This window comes from Danio aesculapii, chromosome 22, assembly GCF_903798145.1.
Source record: "Danio aesculapii chromosome 22, fDanAes4.1, whole genome shotgun sequence".
Lineage (NCBI taxonomy): Eukaryota > Metazoa > Chordata > Actinopteri > Cypriniformes > Danionidae > Danio > Danio aesculapii.
The window spans coordinates 1,716,802-1,737,710 of NC_079456.1; the positions used below are offsets into that span (position 1 = coordinate 1,716,802).

General features: G+C 40.0%; 1 protein-coding gene across 1 annotated transcript; it reads left to right on the plus strand.

Moving 5' to 3' along the window:
• The first annotated feature begins 856 nt into the window (after nt 1-856).
• On the plus strand, nt 857-20,313 carry LOC130216545 (uncharacterized). Its single transcript, XM_056448440.1, has 6 exons — nt 857-928; nt 4,520-5,191; nt 7,316-7,984; nt 10,777-11,397; nt 14,297-15,463; nt 18,848-20,313. The coding sequence occupies exons 1-6, from the start codon at nt 913-915 to the stop codon at nt 20,311-20,313; spliced, it is 4,611 nt and encodes a 1,536-aa protein (XP_056304415.1). The 5' UTR covers nt 857-912.
• Nucleotides 20,314-20,909: the final 596 nt, after the last annotated feature.

Genomic DNA, 20,909 nt, shown 5'->3' on the forward strand with positions numbered 1-20,909 from the left:
AGAATAAAAGCAGTTTTTAATAGTTTTAAACTCATTTTAAGGTCAATATTATTAGCCCCTTCAGCAATATTAGTTTTGGATTGTCTCCAGAACAAACCACTGTTATACAATGACTTGCCTAATTACCCTAACTTTACCCTAATTACCCTAGTGAAGCCTTTAAATGTCACTTTAAGCTGTATAGAAGTGTCTTGAAGAATATCTAGTCTAATATTATTTACTGTCATCATGACAAAGAGAAAATAAATCAGTTATTAGAGATGAGTTATTAACACTATTATGTTTAGAAATGTGCTGAAGAAATCTGCTCTCTGTTAAAGAACACTTGGAAAATGTTTTAAAATATAATAGAAATTCACAGGAGGGAGAAACACTTTGACTTTAACTGTGTGTGTGTGTGTTTTTAATTTAATGTCTTAAACACGATGTGTGTTGCGGCCATTGTTTGCTTGTATTGACCAATCAAAAGGTTAGATGAATGTTCTGCAAGCCTAAAAACGTTTTATTTACTTGAGACATTTCTGACTAACCAAACTAAACCTACAAATGGTTTGTTAAAGATCTGTCATTCGTGTTACATAACGCTAAGACGCTTTGTTTAAAGTGGTTTATTCACGTTACACAGTTGGACCAGCAGGTGGCAGCAGATAGAAGGTCTGCTCTTCACATTGCTTTATGATTCAGGTATGTCATTGTTTGTTTGTTTTCTGATAACTTTCTTAATTACGTCAGTCAGCTGCTGTCCGTTTTTAACAAATACAATCCTTCATTCAAAACTAAAATGTAGATTTAATCGTACTGTACCCTTAAATAAATCACTTTCTTTTTCTCCATCTTCTCTGTCTGGACAAGTCGGAGCTCGAATTTCACCATTGTTTCTTTCACTTTCGACTACAAAGCTTTGCTGTTGAAATGGCGTCGATCTCAGGTAAGAATCAAACGCGATTAACCAATATTTGCAACAACAACGATTTTGCAGCTTATAAACCAAAGTGGCTTCTAACTAACTGCGGCAGTTCATTCATTCCTCAAAATACATTTTATTACTTACAATAAAATGGACATTGAGAGACAGGAACTAGCCTAGGCTAACGCATAGGCCTGCTTTATATTTATGTTTACATACAACACTTCAAATATCTTGCATGTCTTCTGGTTTGTCTTCTGAGTTTCTCCTGATATGTGTCTATCTATCTAAATTGTATATTATATTTTTAAGTGCTCAAATATTTCATTTGTAATGCTGAACAATGTGTTATTTTATATGTGTGATCCTGTGTTTTTCTCTCAGTGGTAGGTTGGTAAACTTAGATGCTTATTATTATTATTATTTACCCAATGTTTGTTGTTAAAAATCAATTAGTTTAGCAGTTGTTGCTTATCTTTTTGTTTTGAAGCACAAAAAAGGTCTAAACTTCTGTTTTTCATATGATTAATAAGAATAATCAATGTTTTGATTGTTAAAAAAGTAACAGTAAAACTTGTGAAGTAAGCTATTCCATGGTTATCTTAAATCCATTAGCATTAGATTGCATATCACAGGTTTATGACCGTAAAATATTCTTGATAGTTCACCAAAAAATGTAAATTGACATGCTATTAACTCTCCCTCATTTGGTTATAAACCTTTATGAGCTTCTGTTGAACACAAATGAAGATATTTTGAAGAACCATTGACTTCCATTGTAGGAATGCCAGATAAATGCCAGATAAATAAGATCTAGCCCGCGGAGCCGCCCAAACCGGTTACCCAGTATTCAACTGAATAACAGTCTTCTATCAATATAGGAGTTGACTGAGAAAACCAGAGAGGAGCAGAAGACGAAGTAATGATGGTAAAGAAAGAGCAGAGTTTATTGAATAATCCTAGTTGCTTATGATTCAATGCTCAGACTTTGTCCAACAAGTGTTATTTTACCACAAGCAACAGCAATGGACAATTGCTGCTTCACAACATTCATTCATTTTCTTTTCAGCTTTTCAGTCCCTTTATTAATCTGGGGTCGCCACAGTGGAATGAACCGCCAACTTTGTTTTATGCAGCGGCTGCCCTTCCAGCTGCAACCCTTCACTGGGAAACACATACACACTTATTCACACACACATGCACTACGGACAATTTAGCCTACCTAATTCCCCTATAGCACCCGAAGGAAACCCACGCAAATGCAGGGAGAACATGCAAACTCCACACAGAAACGCCAGCCGAGGCTCGAACCAGCGACCTTCTTGCTGTGAGGCAACAGCACTACCTACTGCGCCACTGCATCGCCCCTGCTTCACAACAATTTCCAGATATTTCCAGAGACAGTACAGACCTTCAAATGGAGACATTCTCTTATCGTTTACTCATGAAAACAAGCGTCGCTTGAATCAATAGTCTTAAGATTATAACAATATGGAAAATGAGATGGTGATAAAGCAATAATTATATGAAGATAGTAATAATAAAATATAAAACTTAAATACCGCACAGATATTTCTTTTATAGCTTGTTGAAATTATGAGTTTTAGTGAATGAGCCATTTTTTCAGGCTTGTCGCTTTAAATCCAAATGAGCTGGTGCTCAGAAGAGGGGCGGTGCTTTAAGTGCCCATGCTTCAGGATACCGTCATGATGCAATCCAACAGCATGGGAGAAGGTTAAATCTGTATAATGCTGCGACCCAATTCACATACTTATACTATATTTTAAAGGTATGTATTAATTTGGAGAAAGTGTATGCTTTTGAGTGTGCAACAGAAGAGTGTGCAAGCTTTGGGACTTATTATACTTCCTCATTAACAGAGCGTTCTGTTGCTTAGGCCTGTTACGAGCCAGTCAATCATCTTCACACATCATCCACATTTCTGTCATATTTAATTATTTACATTATTTTTACATTATTGTAGATTCATCAGCAGGTCAATCTCCCATTCATAAGTCTGTCATGCAGAGAAATCTCCTCAGGTGTTTGGATAATTCTGCATTCAGATGTTAATGTCCAAACACGTCTTTATAAAAGATCACATTGTTGTTACAGATGTAATATAACACAGAAAACTCCATTTAAATACGTTCCAATAGGCTAGATATTAATTAATAGTCGTTTAAGCAACTTTACCGAATTCTCTCTACTTGACTGTTGGTGTCACATGTCCGCCATGTTTGTAGTTTGTTTACACTTTTTTTTTTAAATCAGAGTTTGTAGTTCTAATCGGATACACATTCAACACGCTGCGTATTATAGGTAATATTAGGGGTTAGTGGCAACACATTGCCAGGGCCATATGCACTCTGTCTCCCTTTTCCCTCCACTAGCGACACCCCTGTGTTAGAGTACGGACGCTCCTACACTTTCAGTTCCTATAGGAACAGTCCACCCCCAGGAACCTTTGCCATACTCTTTTTATTATACTGCAGTTTGGGACCGTAGTATGTAAGAAAAAAGACCCTGCAAGTTCAGCAAAAGGTAAAGAAAACTAATGCAAAAGCAACTCAAAAGTAAGGTAAACGGATTACTTACCTTGAAAAGAAACGCAACTAGTTATTTTTTGGGGGAGTAAAAATACTAATAATTGCTGGCCACTCAAAGCGCTTTACACATAGGAAGGAATCTCCTCATCCACCACCAGTGTGCAGCATGCACCTGGATGATGCAACGGCAGCCATATTGCGCCAGACCACACACAAGCTGATTGGTGGAGAGGAGACAGTAATGATATGGGTTGGGAGGCCATAATGGACAGAGGCCAGCGAGCAAATTTGACCAGGATGCCAGGGTTAATCCCTACTCTTTTTCCAAGGACATCCTGGGATTTTTAACGACCACAGAGAGTCAGGACCTCAGTTTAGGTTTAACGTTTAAGCAGTTTAACGTCTCACGCGAAAGACAGCGCCCACCGAGCAGACCCGTCACTATACAGAGGCATTAGGACCCACACAGACCACAGGTTGGGCACCCCCTGCTGGGCTCACTAACACCACTTCCGCCAGCAACCTAGCTTCTGGCCATCCAGGTACTGACCGGGCACAGCCCTGCTTAGCTTCAGTGGGCGACCATGTGAGAGCTGCAGAGAGCTAGCTGCCGGCTAACTTAAAATTTTAATGCACTACTTTCAAAAGTAACTTTCCCCCAACACTTTTGGTGACCCCTGATAAATCGGGGACTACACCAAAGGATAGTGAGTAATAAAATATCCATCTTTAGTTACTGCATTTGCGTCCTCGTTCTTTCCCTCACCAACCTTTCTGTGGAAAGAGGGGCAATCAGTGTCCATACACCCTGAATTTGGGCTCCACAAAGAAATCAAGAGATTAAAAGGAATTACACTGTGCAATTAAGAGCTAAATCATTGCTTCAGTTTTCTGGGAAATGATAATCAGTTGATTTGACTATGTTCACATTAAAATTATACACTAATTTGGCTACACAGGTAGGTTACTTGTAGCCAGACTAATTAAAAGGGAAGAGGAAATTGTGGTTATTGGTTGCTAACATGCTATACCAATGTATGTGTGTTTGTCTGCTGTTTTTCAGTGAGTGATCTGAGGATTGTCCTGATGGGGAAGAATGGATCAGAAAACAGCAGAGTGGAAAACTTCATCAAAACTAAAGCAGTAGTGTCTGACAGTGGAGCTTCATCTCATGTCCAGCAGACCAGAATTATTGGACAAGAGAGAAACATCAGAGTTTTTAACTTAGCAGACCTGTTTTATCCTAATCTCCCACAGGAACAGGTCAGACAGGCAGTGAATGTGTGTGTGTCTCAGTGTGCTCCAGGCCCTCATGTGTTCATTCTCGTACTGCAGTATAATGACTTCACTGAGCAGGACAGAGACAGAGTGAAATTTCTACTGAGTCTCTTCAGTCAGAAGGCCATCAAGCACACTATAGTGCTGACCACTGATGAGGAGCCACGCACATCCATAATACCATATAAGATTAACATCTTTGGGAATAACTTTATTAATGGTTTAATTAGGGATTGTGGAGGACATTTTAAGTTTGATGAAAAAAGCCCAACATGTTGCTTTGACTTATTCAGAAGGATAGAGAAGATCCTCAAGGAAGGACATGTAGAGTTTATCATCTGTGACATGTACAGAGATGGAGGTGATGGAACAGCAGTGGATGGAGATCCAGACATGTCAGATCACAAATGGAGTGCAAAATTCATTGAGAGCACACAAACAGAAAGTGATGGAGGAGGTGAGACATCTGTTATCTCGATATTATTTTCAATGACTATCATCCTGCCATGCTAATTTTGTTGTTCCTTAATTGTTAAAGTAACTGCAGAGGAAATTAAGTGCACTGCTGTGAAATTTGAATTGTTTAATAATCTGTTTTTAATTGTATATATAGTTTAAGTAACCTGTTTTAGTTAGCATTGCATTTTCTTGTTAAAATTTTAACATTCCCCTGAGAAACTTTGCATTCTCTCACAAAGAAAAAATATTTGCATTGCAAATGCTTGAAATAACAAACCTGTTGTGTCCGGTAGTGTTGAGCGATGGGGAAAAGAGGAGCTGTGGATCCAAATGCAGGATTTAGAGATTTATTAAACAGTAAGGGTAACACAAAGAACTATTGTGTAGGCTAACACAAGAGGGCATATATGGAGAGGGAAACAATTGGGTGGTAGCAGCCATACTTGACACTCTGGTGGCAACCATACTTGGGGGCTTTGATTGGTGGCCATACTTGACCCTCTGGCGGCAATCATACTTGAGACTCTGGTGGTAGCCATATATGGTACTCTGTTGGCAACCATACCAGGGGCTCTGGTGGTGGCCATACTTGGAACTCTGACAGCGACCATACCTGGGACTCTGATGGGGTGTGGCATAAAGTAATAAACACAGAAACAGACAGAGTTATGTAGTCCCCCACCAAACATGCTCCTAAAGAAACATCATACAATTCAGGAGGGAGGTCCATGCAGTGGTGACAGGCCTGGGGAGTACAGCTAAGGAGGCCCTGGCAGGTCAGGCAGTCTGGTGGTTCAGAACAAATGGCCCTGGGACTCAGCCGGTAGCCATACTTGGGACTTTGACACTAGCCATGACACTCTGGTGGCAACCATACCTGGAACTCTGGTGGCGATACTTAGGACTCTGGTGGCAGCCACACTTGGGACTTTGGCGTCAGCCATACTTGGGACACTGGTGGCAACAATACTTGGGACTCTGATGGTAGCCATACTTGGGACTCTTAGAGCAGCCATACTTGGGACTCTGGGCAGCGGCCATACTTGTGACTGTGGTGGCATGCCATACTTGGGACTCTGGGGGCAGCCATACTCTGAACTCTGATGGTGACCATACTTGGGACTTAAGGCTCGTACATACCGGGACGCTTTTCGTTTGCGTTTATCATCAGCATTTTTCAAGATGTTTTTCCGGATTCAAACCCAAGCAATTTTCATTGGCGTCGAGCAGAAGAGTATGCAATATCCCTGGCGCTACACAACTTTAAGCTTCTGACACCTGCTTGTAACACAGATCAAGAAGACAGACAATTTTACACGCTTGTTGTTAAAGTTTCGATTCAAACAAGCATGGATGGTTCAAGCAGCAGCTCCAGCTCTGGCGACAAAGAAATGATTAATGTTCACCGGTGCAATAAGCAGCTCCACGTTCATATCGCCGCTGGACATCTTCTTCAATGTGCGCTCGCATTGACAGTTTTGCGCTTGAGCTCCTCCAAGTGCTGTTAACTGTAACTTTAGCAGCTCCGTGCACGTGAACAAAAGTGGCTGATTGGCTGATCTGATTAGTGGAGAAGGTTTTGATGCAGCGCGTCAAAACAAAAAAACAAGCATGAGACGTTTCTTTAAAAAAGAATCGCTTGCGTTTGCGCCTGCCGTTTTGGTCGTTGGTGTGCACGATCACTTTGGCGCCCTTTATTTAGTCACGAGGCGTTAAACGTCGACGGAAAACTCTTATGAAGGAGGTCATACTTGGGACTCTGGTGATAGTAACATCTTGTAGTTCAGGTGATGGTAGACCTTCTTTCAGCTCAGTTGAGAGCAATCCTTGATTCTTGGGAACATGGATCAGGACAGGGAGATATTCAGTTAGCCATCTTATAAACATACTGTAGACTGTAGGGTATTGCAAATATCTTTGTTAGAGAATGCAAAAGTTTTGCGAACGAGCACAAAGTTGCTCAGATAAACTCAAAAGGTTTGAATTTTTTTCCCACCATCTTGTATTTTTCTACCGCCAAGTCCTTACACCTTATATAAATAAACATAAATAAACAACATGACATTTTATGAAGTCTACGTTTGAATTAAACTAAGTCCTCTGTCTTAAATATTATTTTCAGTGACTTCTTCTGGAAAAGCAAAGCTGAATTTTGTTCTGTGTGGAAATAATTCAGCACTCAAGAGCTCAGTGTCTAAAGTGTTCAGAGGGACAATGAATAAACCTAAGAATATAACAGGGAATATTCGTCAAAAAGACAGAAGTAAAGAGTGTGTGAGGAAGGATGGAAAGATTGATGGGCGGGAGATCAATGTAGTGGAGCTTCCAGCACTGACTCGACTCTCAGAAAAGGAAGTGACTCAGGAGACCCTCAACTGTCTATATCTCTGTGATCCTGGAGTTGATCTGTTCATCCTCGTCACTCCTGTCACTGCACTCACTAATGAAGATAAAGCAGAAATGGAGAAGATCTACAGAATATTCGGTTCGAAAGAGCTCTTTGTAGTGCTTTTCATTATTGAACACACTGTCAACCAAAGTCCATCAGAGTTTGTGTTATCAGAAGAATCTCAGAGTGTTGTGAGTCTCTACGGGTGCTGGTATGATGTGATGCAGATAAAAGACCCCAGAAACACAGTAAAGATCTCAGGGCTGCTATATTATATAGACAACACTAGGACTGAACCCTATTCACTTCAGACGTTTATGAGAGCCAGAAGTGAACTAGGGGAGAAACTGAGTGAGAGAGACAATGAAATCAGAGAGTTGCAGCAGAAGATCAAGAGACTGGGTGAGTGGAATCATTTATTTATCTAAATAAATAGCCTTCGTTTCAGTACAGTAACATGTACACTTAAGCTATTTCAAGGTAAATGTATGGACTTAAAATATTACCTTAAACTGTTTGCACTTAAAGGGACTTTAATTCTTTCAAAGTTTGTTTAAAGCATTTAATTCACATAACAACGTTAATTCTGTTATTAATTACTCACTGCATGTCAGCCCAAACACTTGAGACCTTCATTCATCATCAGAAACAAATTGAAATATTTTGGAGGAATTGCAAGAGCTTTCTGGACTTACATAGCCAGAAAACGTCACAAGAAAGTTTAAAGTCCGGAAAGGTGCCAAAAACATTTTAGAAACAATCAAAGTGTCTTTTTTGGTTCAATCATAATGTTAAGCAATGAGAATACTTTAGTTTGTACAAAAATGAAGACATTGTTTAATAGTTTCTTAGTTAATAGCTTCATTGTTACTTTAGGGTGCACATTCATAAAAGCACTGAGCTGCGCTCTATATACATGTTGACCATCTAATGTATACCACGGATGTGCCCACGCTTTTTTTCAAAAAGTAGTCATTATCATAAAGTCATTATTTTTGTATGTCCTAAATGATGTAGATATTCAAGATCAAGATTTAGAACATCAAAATCAGCAGAGGAGAACGTTTCTCTCCAATGCACGGGAGAAGAAAATGAATGTCCCAAGGCCATGGAAAGGCTAGTAGGGGGATCTACAGATCTGCCTCATGGTTGGTTACTGGTTACTGTACCATGGCTACAAAGATCCATTCACCATTTATGTCACCAGAACTAGACCTCCTGGTTAACTCCAAAACAAATAGTCAACCATAATACAGATGCTCTCAATTTCTCTTGCAAAGGAATTTCCTGTGTAATACCACAGAATAGGGAGCGTTAAGAAGTTTTGTCTTCCTAAACTGTAAACTCAAAGTAATGTCACACCCCTATTCAGTTCATGGTTCACTCCAATCTCCACCCACTCTATCTCTGGCCAATCAGGACTGCCTCAAAGGCTTTATTAATGGCACCTGTGTCCACAGTTTGCTTTTTCTAGCTGCATATGGCTGAACTGTGCAGAGGATTGAATCTGGTTTCTTTTGTTGTTTTCCTGTGTGTGCGTATCTGACCATAAAACACACACACACACACACACACACACACACACACACACACACACACACCTTTCCTCCTGAGTACAAGTCCTTGTTGATGGTTAATAAATCCAACTAAATGGAGTGACTAGACTGGACCTCTGTTCTTACCGACAGCACCACTGGCTTCAAGCTAGCTACCTCAACATTCCCCCCAAACTCCTTTTCAAGGAGGGTCAACTATCGCTCCCATGCAAGACTAGGAGATAACTAAAATTCATTAACCCTTACCAAATCATTCATAACCCTTACCAAATATTAAAAACGCAAAAAACTCTAGCTACAGTTGATCTGTGGTGATTATGTAATCAGTTGGTGTGTTCAGTAACTTTGCCTTCTTTGACCTGCAATTAGTTCGCCCCGATTCGTTTGTCATTCCACAGCAGTTAGACAGGAGAACAACATCAACATCACAACACTAGTCACATGAATACACTGCACAGTGGAGTAGCAGAGCTGAACAAGTGCTCTCTGCACCTGTACAATCACTCGCTGAGAGCTTTTAAAGGCTCAGAGGCAGTCACACACCAAACGAGAAGCTCACCACATCTTTTCGATTAGTTTGCACACACCTGCGGCAAATAGGACACAATGTAAAGATGTGATGTGCCAGGGGCCAGTGATGCTTATCATGGAGAAGGCTATTTTAATGATGTTCATGAAACTGTTCTTCTCTCTCAGCTGCCATTTTTAGCTTTAGGGAGTACACATGAGCAGCAGACAGATTTACAACCCTGGGTGTTGGAGTGGTCAAAAACCATCACTCAGCCTTTTCAAACTTCTTCTTGACCCCAAACAAAGAACAAAGTATACTGGGGCCTTTAGTTAAGTTCACACCACAATCAAAGTGACTTTTGCCGCCTCAAACTTGAACTACAACAGTCCACAACAGCAGATTGGCATCCCGAATCATCACTTCAGTGACAAACAGACCACCAGCAAACCCACATGATAACCCAGATCTATAGAGAATTCCCTACAACCAACGCCTCCAGCTTCATGCCTTAACTCGTGCATGGGATATTAAATGTTATCTAACCCTGTCTAAGAAACAATAGAAGGGTTGAACTGATTGCAGTTGGTTCACCTTGTTAGGTCACTGTTAGAACAATCAATAAAGCCTTGTTTCTATTTAGAAAAGGTTGGCCTGTGTACATTTATGAATTTACTGCCTTAAACTTCTGTAGATCTTGTACCTGGTACCTTTCTGGACTTTTAAATCTTGTGAATCTTGCTGTCTGTGGAGGATCAGAGAGCTCTCGTTTGTTTAATTTATTCATTTACGCAGCACATTAAAACAAAAGAGCACTGACCAAAGTTTTGTGCACTACTAAGCATAGACAAATATTAAAACAAAGAGAAAGGAGACATCAATAGTTGAATATAGCTGAAGACTCAACCCTAAAGCCTTGTAAACGAGAGAAAAGGTGGGCCTTCATGGGTTTTTTAAAAGCATTAAGGAAAACATTTCATGTGTGAACAGTACATTCATAAACACGTACCAAAACTGAAACATAATAATTTTATAGGACATTCGTGAATAATTCGAATGTAATTTAAATGCACAATTCAACAATCATTTACATTGACTGTCACTGTTAAACCCGTTTATATCTCTTGCAGAGTGTGTGAAGCTGAACCTGGTGCTGTGTGGGAATAGAAGATTAAAATCCTCCATATCAGAGCTGTTCATGAGTGAGAGTCGGAGAGGTTCTGTGGTCAATTCAGAGTTCACAAGGAGAGACCTGGAGCTTTGTGGTCGTCTGATTAGTGTGATGGAGCTTCCAGCTCTCATTAGTCTCTCAGAGGAGGAAGTGATGCGTCAGACGCTCCGCTGTGTGTCTCTCTGCCATCCTGGAGTTCATCTGTTCATCCTCATTATTCCTGATGAATCTCCCCTTAATAATGAAGACCGAGCAGAAATTGAGAAGATCCAGAAGATTTTCAGCTTTAAAACCAACAAAAGTATATTGACACTCATAAAGCAGGACTCAGAGCTTCATACAGCAAAACTCAGTGAAGAAACACAGGCTGTCGTCGAGAGACTTGGAGGACAACGTCATTTCATTGGCCCAAACACAGAAGTGTCCACATTGATTGAGATGATTGAGCAGATGGTGGAAAAAAACAATGGACAGGTTTTCTCAACAGAGACATTCCTGGAGCCACAGATGGACAAACTGCTGAAATTCGATGAAATGAAGAGAACAATCCACAAGTTAGAGACATTGTTTCAGTCACAAGGTAATAATTATTCACGTTTTTCTTCGGTATTCTCTAGCCACATAGATGATTAACAGTGGTCTTTATGACACTTTATGACACATAATTTTTATTTCATTACTTAAATGAAAGCTCCCAATTGCTTTGTTTTCAAAATGAAAGTATGACAGAAAATTTAAATGGTGCTCACCAAAGAGCCAAATGGGTCCAATGAGTAGAAACTGAACTAGTCGATCTCTACCTCTGTGGATCTAATGGATTGGGTCTGGGAGGAGCTTATTGTGTTTCTAGATATTTTTCTCAGTGTCATAACTGTGGAACAAGAGACTCTAGGACTTTGACAAACTATGGTCTACTCTGGTACCTGTTACTTGATGGCAGGTCTAAGGTCTAACCTCCATAAATGCATGATCCTTCAGTTTGAACTATGCTGACTGTAATTTCCAAGGTATCAAAAGAATCGTAACAATCTATTAGTTCCTGTGACTAGTCAGAAATTTAATTCCTACACTGGACGGTGATGAATCTCTATCCACTCGGATGTACATTAGTTCATGCAGCTAAATGTCAGAGTCTGGGATTTTGTTGATTTGCAGTGTTTCAGTCAGAATAAACACACATCTATCCCTTGTCTCGTGCTTTATAGATAGACTGAGTTGAATAAAGACATATTTTTTTAGAGTGCAAATATTGGAGAGCATGAGTTTTGGAAGACCCAGCCTTGCTTATTGCATTTCTGTCTCCTCTCACACTGTCACTCCTCTCAGCATCAGTAAATAACACCACAGTCTCAGGAATAGGCTGCAGCAGTAAACAAAACCCTTATATCATCCTAATAGCCATAACTTTAAGATGATATTCGTATTCACTTCTCATATCCAAAAAGTTTTTTCTAAATAATCTTGCAGTAAAATGAGACTTTTTCCTGAGTCCATTATGGTCCAAAAGCCTTCAGACTTCACTTCTTATTGCCTTATAGTCTGGAAGCCTTCAGAGAACACTTCTGAATTTGTTCTGGTTCAGGAGTCTCTAGAGTTCACTCCTGAGTCGGTTCTGGTCCTGTAGCCTTCAAAGTCCACTCCTAAATCTGTTGTAGGTAGGTAACCTTCAAAGCCCACTCCATGGTCTACTCCTGTCTAGGGAGACTGTATCAGTTTGAGAAGCCTTTAGGAGTCCACTTTTGAGTCTGTTCAATATCAAAAGTCATCAGAGTTCACTCCTGAGGGTCTTCTGGTTTAGGAGTCTCTAGAGTCCTCTTCTAAGACTGTTCTAGTTCAGGAGTCTTTGGAGTCCACTTCTGAGTCCATTTTAGTTAGGGAGCCTTCAGAGTCCACTCCTGAGTGTGTTTCAGCTTGAAGAACCTTCAGGAGTTCAGTGTCAGGACCCATCAGAGCTCACTTCTGAATCTGTTCTGCTTGGGAGCCTTCAAAGAACACTCCTGAGTCTATTCTAGTCCCGAAGCTTTCAGAGTTTACTCCTTAGTCCATTCTAGTCTGGAAGCCTTCAAAGTTTTGGTTCAGAAGTCTCTAGAGTCCACTTTTGATTCCATTCTGAATCAGGAGTCTTCACAGTCCACCCCTGAGTCCATTCTTGTTGAGTCTGTTCTGGTTGAGTGCCTTCAGAGTCCACTCCTGAGTCTGTTCTGTTTCAGGAGTCTCTAGAGTCCACCTTTGAGTCTGTTCTGGTTCAGGAGTCTTCATAGTCCACTTTTGAGTTCATTTTAGTTAGGGAGCCTTTAGAGTCATCCCGAGTCCATTCTGACTGAGTCAGTTCAGGTTCCAAAGCCTTCAGAGTCCACTTCTGAGACTGTCCTTGTTGGGGATCCTTCAGAGTCCACTTCTGGGTCTGTTCTGGTCCTGTAACATTCAGAGTCCACGCTGAAGTTCTTTCTAGTTTGAAAGCCTTCAGAGTCCACTTCTAAATCCGTTCTAGTTAAGTAATCTTCAAAGTCCACTCCATGGTCCCTTCTAGTCCAGAAGCATTCAGTCCACTCCTGAGGATTTTCTGATTCAGGAGTCTCTAGAGTCCACTTCTGAGTGTGTTATGGTTCAGGAGACTTCAGAATTCATTCCTTAGTCCCTCTTAGTCCAGAAGCCTTCAGAGTCTATTTCTGAGGGTCTTCTGGTTCAGGAGTCTCCAGAGTCTACTTCTGAGTGCATTTTAGTTAGGGAGCCTTCAGAGTCCCCCCCTGAGTCCATTCTGGCTGCGTTGGTTCTGGTTGGGTGCCTTCAGAGTCTACTCCTGAGCCTGTTCTGATCCTGAAGCCTTCAGAGTCCACTCCTAAGTTTGTTCTAGTCTGAAAGACTTAAGTGTCTACTCTTAAATCTGTTCTAGGTAAGAAACCTTCAGAGTCCACTCCAGGGTCTACTCCTGTCTAGGAGCCTTTAGAGTCCACTCCAGGGTCTACTCCTGTCTAGGAGCCTTTAGAGTCCACTCCAGGCACGACTCCTGTCTAGGAGCCTTTAGAGTCCACTCCAGGCACGACTCCTGTCTAGGAGCCTTTAGAGTCGACTCCAGGGATGACTCCTGTCTAGGAGCCTTTAGAGTCCACTCCAGGGACGGCTCCTGTCTAGGAGCCTTCAGGGTCCACTTTCTGAGTTTGTTCAGTATAAGGAGCCGTCAGAGTCAAACATAAAAAAAACATAAAAAACAGAATGGGACCTCTGATTGAGCTTTTATGTACGAGCACTAACTTTGGTAAGAAATATGTAATTATAACTAGGAGTTACGACCATTGTGGTAAATCATCCCTTTGTGGTGAAAATGTAATGAAACATTAAAGTTTGTTATTCAGAACAACTAAATTAATTTACTTGTCTCCTTGAAACATTTGCAGTAATGTAGTTGGATGTGACAACAAAAAAACAGTTAAAAGATCATCTTCAATTGAAGTATACTGTTTTTTAATTTTCACTTCTAGATTCAAGCGAAAGTGAAGATGACCTAAGGATTGTTCTTCTGGGTAAAACTGGAGTTGGGAAGAGTGCAACTGGAAACACAATCTTAGGGAGAAAAGTATTTAAATCAGACATCTCTCAAAGTTCTGTTACTAATGTGTGCCAGAAACAAACAGCTGAACTCTACGGCCGACACATTACTGTGATCGACACTCCAGGACTGTTTGATACTCAACTCAGCAATGAAGAAATCAAGAGAGAAATCAGCAACTGCATCTCCATGATCCTGCCTGGACCTCACGTGTTTCTCCTGCTGATTTCACTGGGAAGATTCACTCAAGAAGAGGAAAAATCTGTGAAGCTCATTCAAGAGACATTTGGTGACAACTCGTTAATATTCACTATTGTGCTATTTACCAGAGGAGACGATTTAGATAATAAAGACATTAAACATTATCTAAGTAGTCCTGGATCAACTTTGATGAACCTAATTGAAGCATGTGGAAACAGATACCATGTCTTTAATAACCGGTCTGGAGACCAAAAGCAAGTGACTGAACTACTGGAGAAGATCAACAATATGGTGAAGGCAAACGGAGGGAGTTACTACTCATGTAAGAGGTTCAGAGACATTGAGAGAGATCGACAAAACAAAGAAAGGAAGATGCTTTTGATGAAACATGAAGAAGACATAGAAAATATGAAGAAGATAATGAAGAAAGAACAGCAGAGGAGTAAGAGAAGTGAGGATGAATTTAAGGATAGAGTAGAACGGTATAAAACAGAGATCAAAGAAAAAGTAGAACAAGAGAGAAGTTTGCGAGATGAGATGATGCAAGAGCGAGAAAAATGGAAAAGAGTGATAGAGGAGGAAAGACAAAAAAGAAATGAGGCGGATGAGTTGAGAAGAAAGATAGAACAGGAAATGTGGAATAAATATAGTAAAAGTCTGAAGGAGAAAGATGAACTTCGGTTGAAATATGAAGACGTGAAAGGAAGAATTACAATGATGAAAAGAGACATAAAAGACATAGAGGATAGTGAGAAAAAGATTCAAGAGGAGATGAGGAGAGATAGAGATGACTGGGAGCGACTGAAACAACTGGAAATACAACGAGAAGAAGAGGAAAAAGAAACAAGAAGATATAATGAACCTGGCAACGAAATTCCAGAGGATCAGGACACAAGTGGTAAGTCTAAAATAATTAATCCTGAAATTCATTACACATTAATGTGTGTTGACATTACCCTGCTCAGACTACTCACAGAGCTCATAGAGAGACTTATAACATGTTCAATATCTAGAAGGTTTAAAATGAAAAAAAAAACAATACATTTTTTTTCAGAGTGTTTATTATAAAGCAATTCCATGCAAATGTCAAATGTCAAAAATTTTGTTGTCACCAAAATAGTGAAACCCTTTCTATGTTTTTTGTGTAGGCTTGTATTTTACTGTACTGTAAAAATACTCAAAGCTCTCTGTCAATGTTTTCAAACAATTATATTTGATTTACCAAAGTCACAAAAGTGGCAATTTCACATCTGTCACATCTATAACACTGGAACTGATCAAACCTCAGTTTCACAGAATTTTGACCATTCTTCATTTTCACTAACAGCTTGTCTTTTTTCCAATCTATAGTTTTCCACTCACACAATTCTGTGATGCCTTTCGTGCTAAATAACAATAAGAGTTATTCACATATCATAATCAAAGGAGAATTTAATTTATTTGCTATCATTAAAAAACTTTGCAGCACCTGTCAAATTTTCAGGTTTTACATATCTGTGTATAAATAAAAGTTTGACTTCAATGCATTGTGTGACTTTAAATTGGTCAGTCGTGTCAGTCATATTGGATAAATCGCGCTGAATGCATATGAACGACACCACAAAGTCACTATTTTGAGTGGGAAACTCAAATTTTCCTTAAGCCAGAGTTTCCAGGTTTGGGGTGTCAGTGAGAAACATGGTGAAACTATTAATCTCTAAAGCAGAATTATATATTCACGTCTGCTGTATATGTAATTCTTTGCTCTTTGTTTTATGTAAGCAGAGTTAATGAACTTTGTTGTATTTTCTTAGTAATCCATCAAAAGAATGTACAATGCTACATTGTGTCGTCAAAAGTGACTTGACGTCATTATTACGGCCTATCAACTCATAAGTGTCCCAGGAGGACTTGAATGCAGCATGAGTATCTACTTCAGAGAATCATCAGTCTATTGGTAGTTTTGACTATTCTGGCTGTACTTTCTCTGAGGGAATTCTGTAGAAGTACATCTTAGGCGTACTCCTTGCCGGTTTGTAATGTTAAACCTTATTGCACAACAATTATCTGACTTTTTTGCTAAATAAAGAGAAATTATGTAGTCTGTGAATTGACAGTCAGCAGGAGATAGTAATGTTTTGCCTTTTAATGTGACGACTATTGATAAAAACTATGAATAGCAGTGTTTCTCAATTCAGGTCCTCCATTCATAGATCTCTTTGTCAACAAACTGAGGATCTGAATCAGGTGTGGTAAGTAAGGAAGACATACACAATGTGCATGGTGGGGTAGGAGGTGTATAGCAATCAATGACTGGCTTCCTTAATAGAAAGCTTCCTTCCTCAGAACACCCAAATTGAGTGTAGCCTTTTCTCCTATGCCAGGGGTCACCAATCTTGTTCCTGGAGGTCCGGTGCCCTGCTGGGTTTAGCTCAAACTTGCCTCAACACCCCTGCCTGGGTGTTTGAAGTAAACCTAGTAAGACCTTAATTAGCTTGTTCAGGTGTGTTTGATTAGGGTTGGAGCTAAAATCTGCAGGACACCGGCCCTCCAGGAACAAGTTTGGTCACCCCTGCCCTATGCAAATATTTTGTGCATTCCATAGTATTTGCGTTGGTAGTTTTGAGAATTACATACAGTGCATCTGGAAAGTATTAGTAGCGCTTCCCTTTTTCTACATTTGTTTATGTTACAGCCTTATTTCAAAATGGAATAAATTCATTTATTTCCTCAACATTCTACACACAATCCCCCATAATGACAATGTGAAAAAAGAGTCTTTGAAATTGTTGCAAATTTATTAAAAATAAAAAAGCTGTAAAATCACATGTACATCAGTATTCACAGCCTTTGAGGTGAAGCTCTAAATTGAGCTCAGGTACATTCTGTTTCCACCGATCATTCTTAAGATGTTTCAGCAGCTTCATTGGAGTTCACCTGTGGTCAATTGGACATGATCTGAAAAGGCATACACCTGTCTGTATAAGGACCCAAGGTTGACAGTGCATGTCAAAGCACAAACCAAGCATGAAGACAAAGGAATTGTCTGTAGACCTCCGAAACAGGATTGTCTTGAGGCACAAGGCTGGGGAAGGTTTCAGAAACATTTCTGATGCTCTGAAAGTTCTCATTCCTGATGCTCAGTGAGCACAGTGGCCTCCATCATCCGTGAGTAGAAGATGTTTGAACCACCAGGACTCTTCCTATAGCTGGCCGGCCATCTAAGCTAAGTGATCGGGGGAGAAGAGCCCTTAGTCAGGGAGGTGATCAATAACCCGATGGTCACTCTGTCTGAGCTCCAGCATTCTTCTGTAGAGAGAGGAGAACCTTACAGAAGGACAACCATCTGTGCAGCAATCCACCAATCAGGCCTGTATGGTAGAGTGGCCAGACAGAAGCCACTCCCCACCTGGAGTTTGCCAAAAGACATCTGAAGGACTCTCAGACCATACGAAACTAAACTCTCTGCTCTGATGAGACTCAAATTGATCAGAGTTACATTTGGAAAAAAACAGGCTTCTCTAATTACCAGGCTAATACCATCCCTACAGGAAAATGACCCAAAGCACACCACCAAAATATCAATGGAGTGGCTTCACAACAACTCGGTGAATGTCCTTGAGTGGCCCAGCCAGAGCCCAGACCTAAATCCTATTTAACATCTCTAAAGAGATCTGAAAATGGCTGTACACTGTTGCTTCCCATCCAACCTGATAGAGCTTGAAAGGTACTGCAAAGAGGAATGGACAAAAATTCCCAACGACAGGTGTGCCAAGCTTGTGGCATCATATTCAAGAAGACTTGAGTCTGTAATCAGTGCCAAAGGTGCATCAACAACGTGTTGAGCAAAGGCTGTCAATACTGATGTATATCTGATTTTACCGCTTTTTTATTTTTAATAAATTTGCAACAATTTCAAAAACTCTTTTTTTACATTGTCATTATGGGGGATTGTGTGTAGAATGTTGAGGAAATAAATGAAGTTAACCTATTTTGGAATAAGGCTGTAACATAAACAAATGTGTACTTTCCAGATGCACTGTAGATGCAGTACTGATCCGTCCTATACTCATACTATGCAAGGTGCGTAAGGCACCACATTGTATGGAAAGACCCCGTATTGGTCTTCCCCCAGCTCTTCCAATAACAGTCACACCCCACCACACCGGCCACCCAAACCCAACCCCCAACCACCCCTCTCCCTGTTTGCTCCTTAATACCAGTTGTAACCCCATCCTTAACACATGTTGCTCATGCATAAACTGGTTGTTAATCTAAATAAATTGTCATTTTCATTTTTCAGATGATGAAATTTCAGATCCAGAGTGTTTGAGAATTGTGCTCTTTGGCAAAAAAGGAAGTGGAAAGTCTGCCACAGGAAACACTATTCTCGGAATTGAAGAGTTTCACAGTGAAGTCAGTTCGCAAGTGGTGACCAGAGTTTGTCAGAAGGGAGTTGGAGAAGCTGAAGGTAAAACAGTATCTGTTGTTGATACTCCAGGACTCTTGGACACAACACTGTCAACTGAAGAGGTGGTAGAAGAAATAATTAAAAGTGTGTCTCTGTCAGCTCCTGGACCTCATGTGTTCATCATTGTGTTGAGTTTGGGGAAAATCACCCAGGAGGAGAAAGAAATTTTAGATTTGATAATGAAGATGTTTGGGTCAGAAGCAGCAAAGTTCAGCATTGTTCTCTTTACTAAAGCAGATACTCTGAAAGACCAAACAATCGAACACTATGTGGAGAAAAGCAGAAATTCTAAACTCAAGAGTCTGATCAGTGACTGTGGAGACAGATATCTGGCTTTTAACAACACAGAAACACAAGATCAGACACAAGTTACTGAGCTGTTCAATATGATAGAAGAGATAAGACAATCAAATCAGGGTCAACACTTCAGTAATGATGTGTTTGAGAAGGTAAGGTTCAATTTTGATAGAAAAATGGAAAAACTCGAAGAGAATAAAAGAAGAAATCAGGCTTATATTGAAGAATTATCAGCCAAATATGAGATGGAAATCAGTAACAGGAGGAGGAGACTGGAAGAGAAGAAGCGAAAGACAGATGAAGAAAGAGTGAGGTTGGAGAATAAGTGCATTATAAGAGCAGAAAGACTCAGGAGAGAGTTTGAGGAGAAAGAGAAATCGGAGCAGAAGAAACAAGAGGAGGAGGATCAGAAACAGGCAGATGTGGAGGACCAGATGAGAGAGGAATATAATCAGAGAATAGAGGAAATTGAAGATCAGAGAAATGAGTATGAAAACAGAGGCGAGATGTACAAACAAGAACAGATGAGAGATGAAGAACACATAGAAACACATATGAAAGAGGAGGAAACAAAACTGACAGAATTTGAAGAAAAGAAATCTGAAATAAAACAACATTATGAGCAGATGCTGAAGGAGAGAAAAGAGGAGTGTGAGATAAGAAAACAGGAGGATGAGGAGAGACAAAAACAGAAGAGGAAGAGATGGGAGAAAATGATTAAAGATCTGAAACGAGACCAAAAAGAGGAGATCAAGAGAAGAGACAGAATGGAGAGAGAAAGAATAAAAAGAGAAGAAGAAGAGTGTGAGGAAATGATATTGACAAATCAAGCAGAGATACGAAGGATAAAAGATGAACATCACAACAAAGCCAGGGAAGAAAAACAAGAGCTGCAAGATTTTGAAGAGGAAAAGCAGAAGCAAATTGAGGAGTTCAAGAAGAGTGTTACAGAAGAACTGAATAAACTAAAAAAGGGAAAATCATCATGCTATGTCATGTGAAACCATTTCAAATGACACTTATCAGCCGGCCCTTGGGGATCTTCTGTATTTCATTTGGCTGAAAATTCTTTCAAGAGTTCGCACTTAGATATTGCTTGATAATATTAGCTGGTTTGGCATGCTGTCTCGGGAAAGAACCCTGAGCTCGGAGATAATTGAGCCCAGGGCTCCCGCCTGGTCAATGAGCATATAAGGGGTACGAGATCAGGTAGTTCTCAAAGCTCCCCCTGGTGAAGGAGAAAAGGGGGAGATGGGGTGGATGGGGGGTTTCTTAAAAAAATGAAGATGAGGGAGTAATGCTAGATGGGTTATTTATAGTTTGAAATGATCCGATTGGCTTACTAATGATTACAGATGAGAGACAGCTGCGATTAATCATATCACGTGCTCCTCTAGTTTGTGAACTTCACTTATCTAAATGTATGTTCTTTGTCCAAAATTTGTCAACAGTTTAAAAAATATCAGTTATTATGCTATATTATACACCTTTGTCAGCTTTGTCAACATTTTAAAACGGATTGATTGTAGGTCTAGTTCATCTCAGCATGTGTGCACTGAAGTTTTCAAGAAGAAAAAAAAAACATTATTTGTACAGT

Bases quoted from the DNA above. Each gene is read 5' to 3' on its own strand.
- LOC130216545 (XM_056448440.1), top strand. The intron at 5,192-7,315 runs GTGAGACATCTG...TATTATTTTCAG, and splicing joins AACAGAAAGTGATGGAGGAG to TGACTTCTTCTGGAAAAGCA. The intron at 11,398-14,296 runs GTAATAATTATT...TTTCACTTCTAG, and splicing joins GACATTGTTTCAGTCACAAG to ATTCAAGCGAAAGTGAAGAT.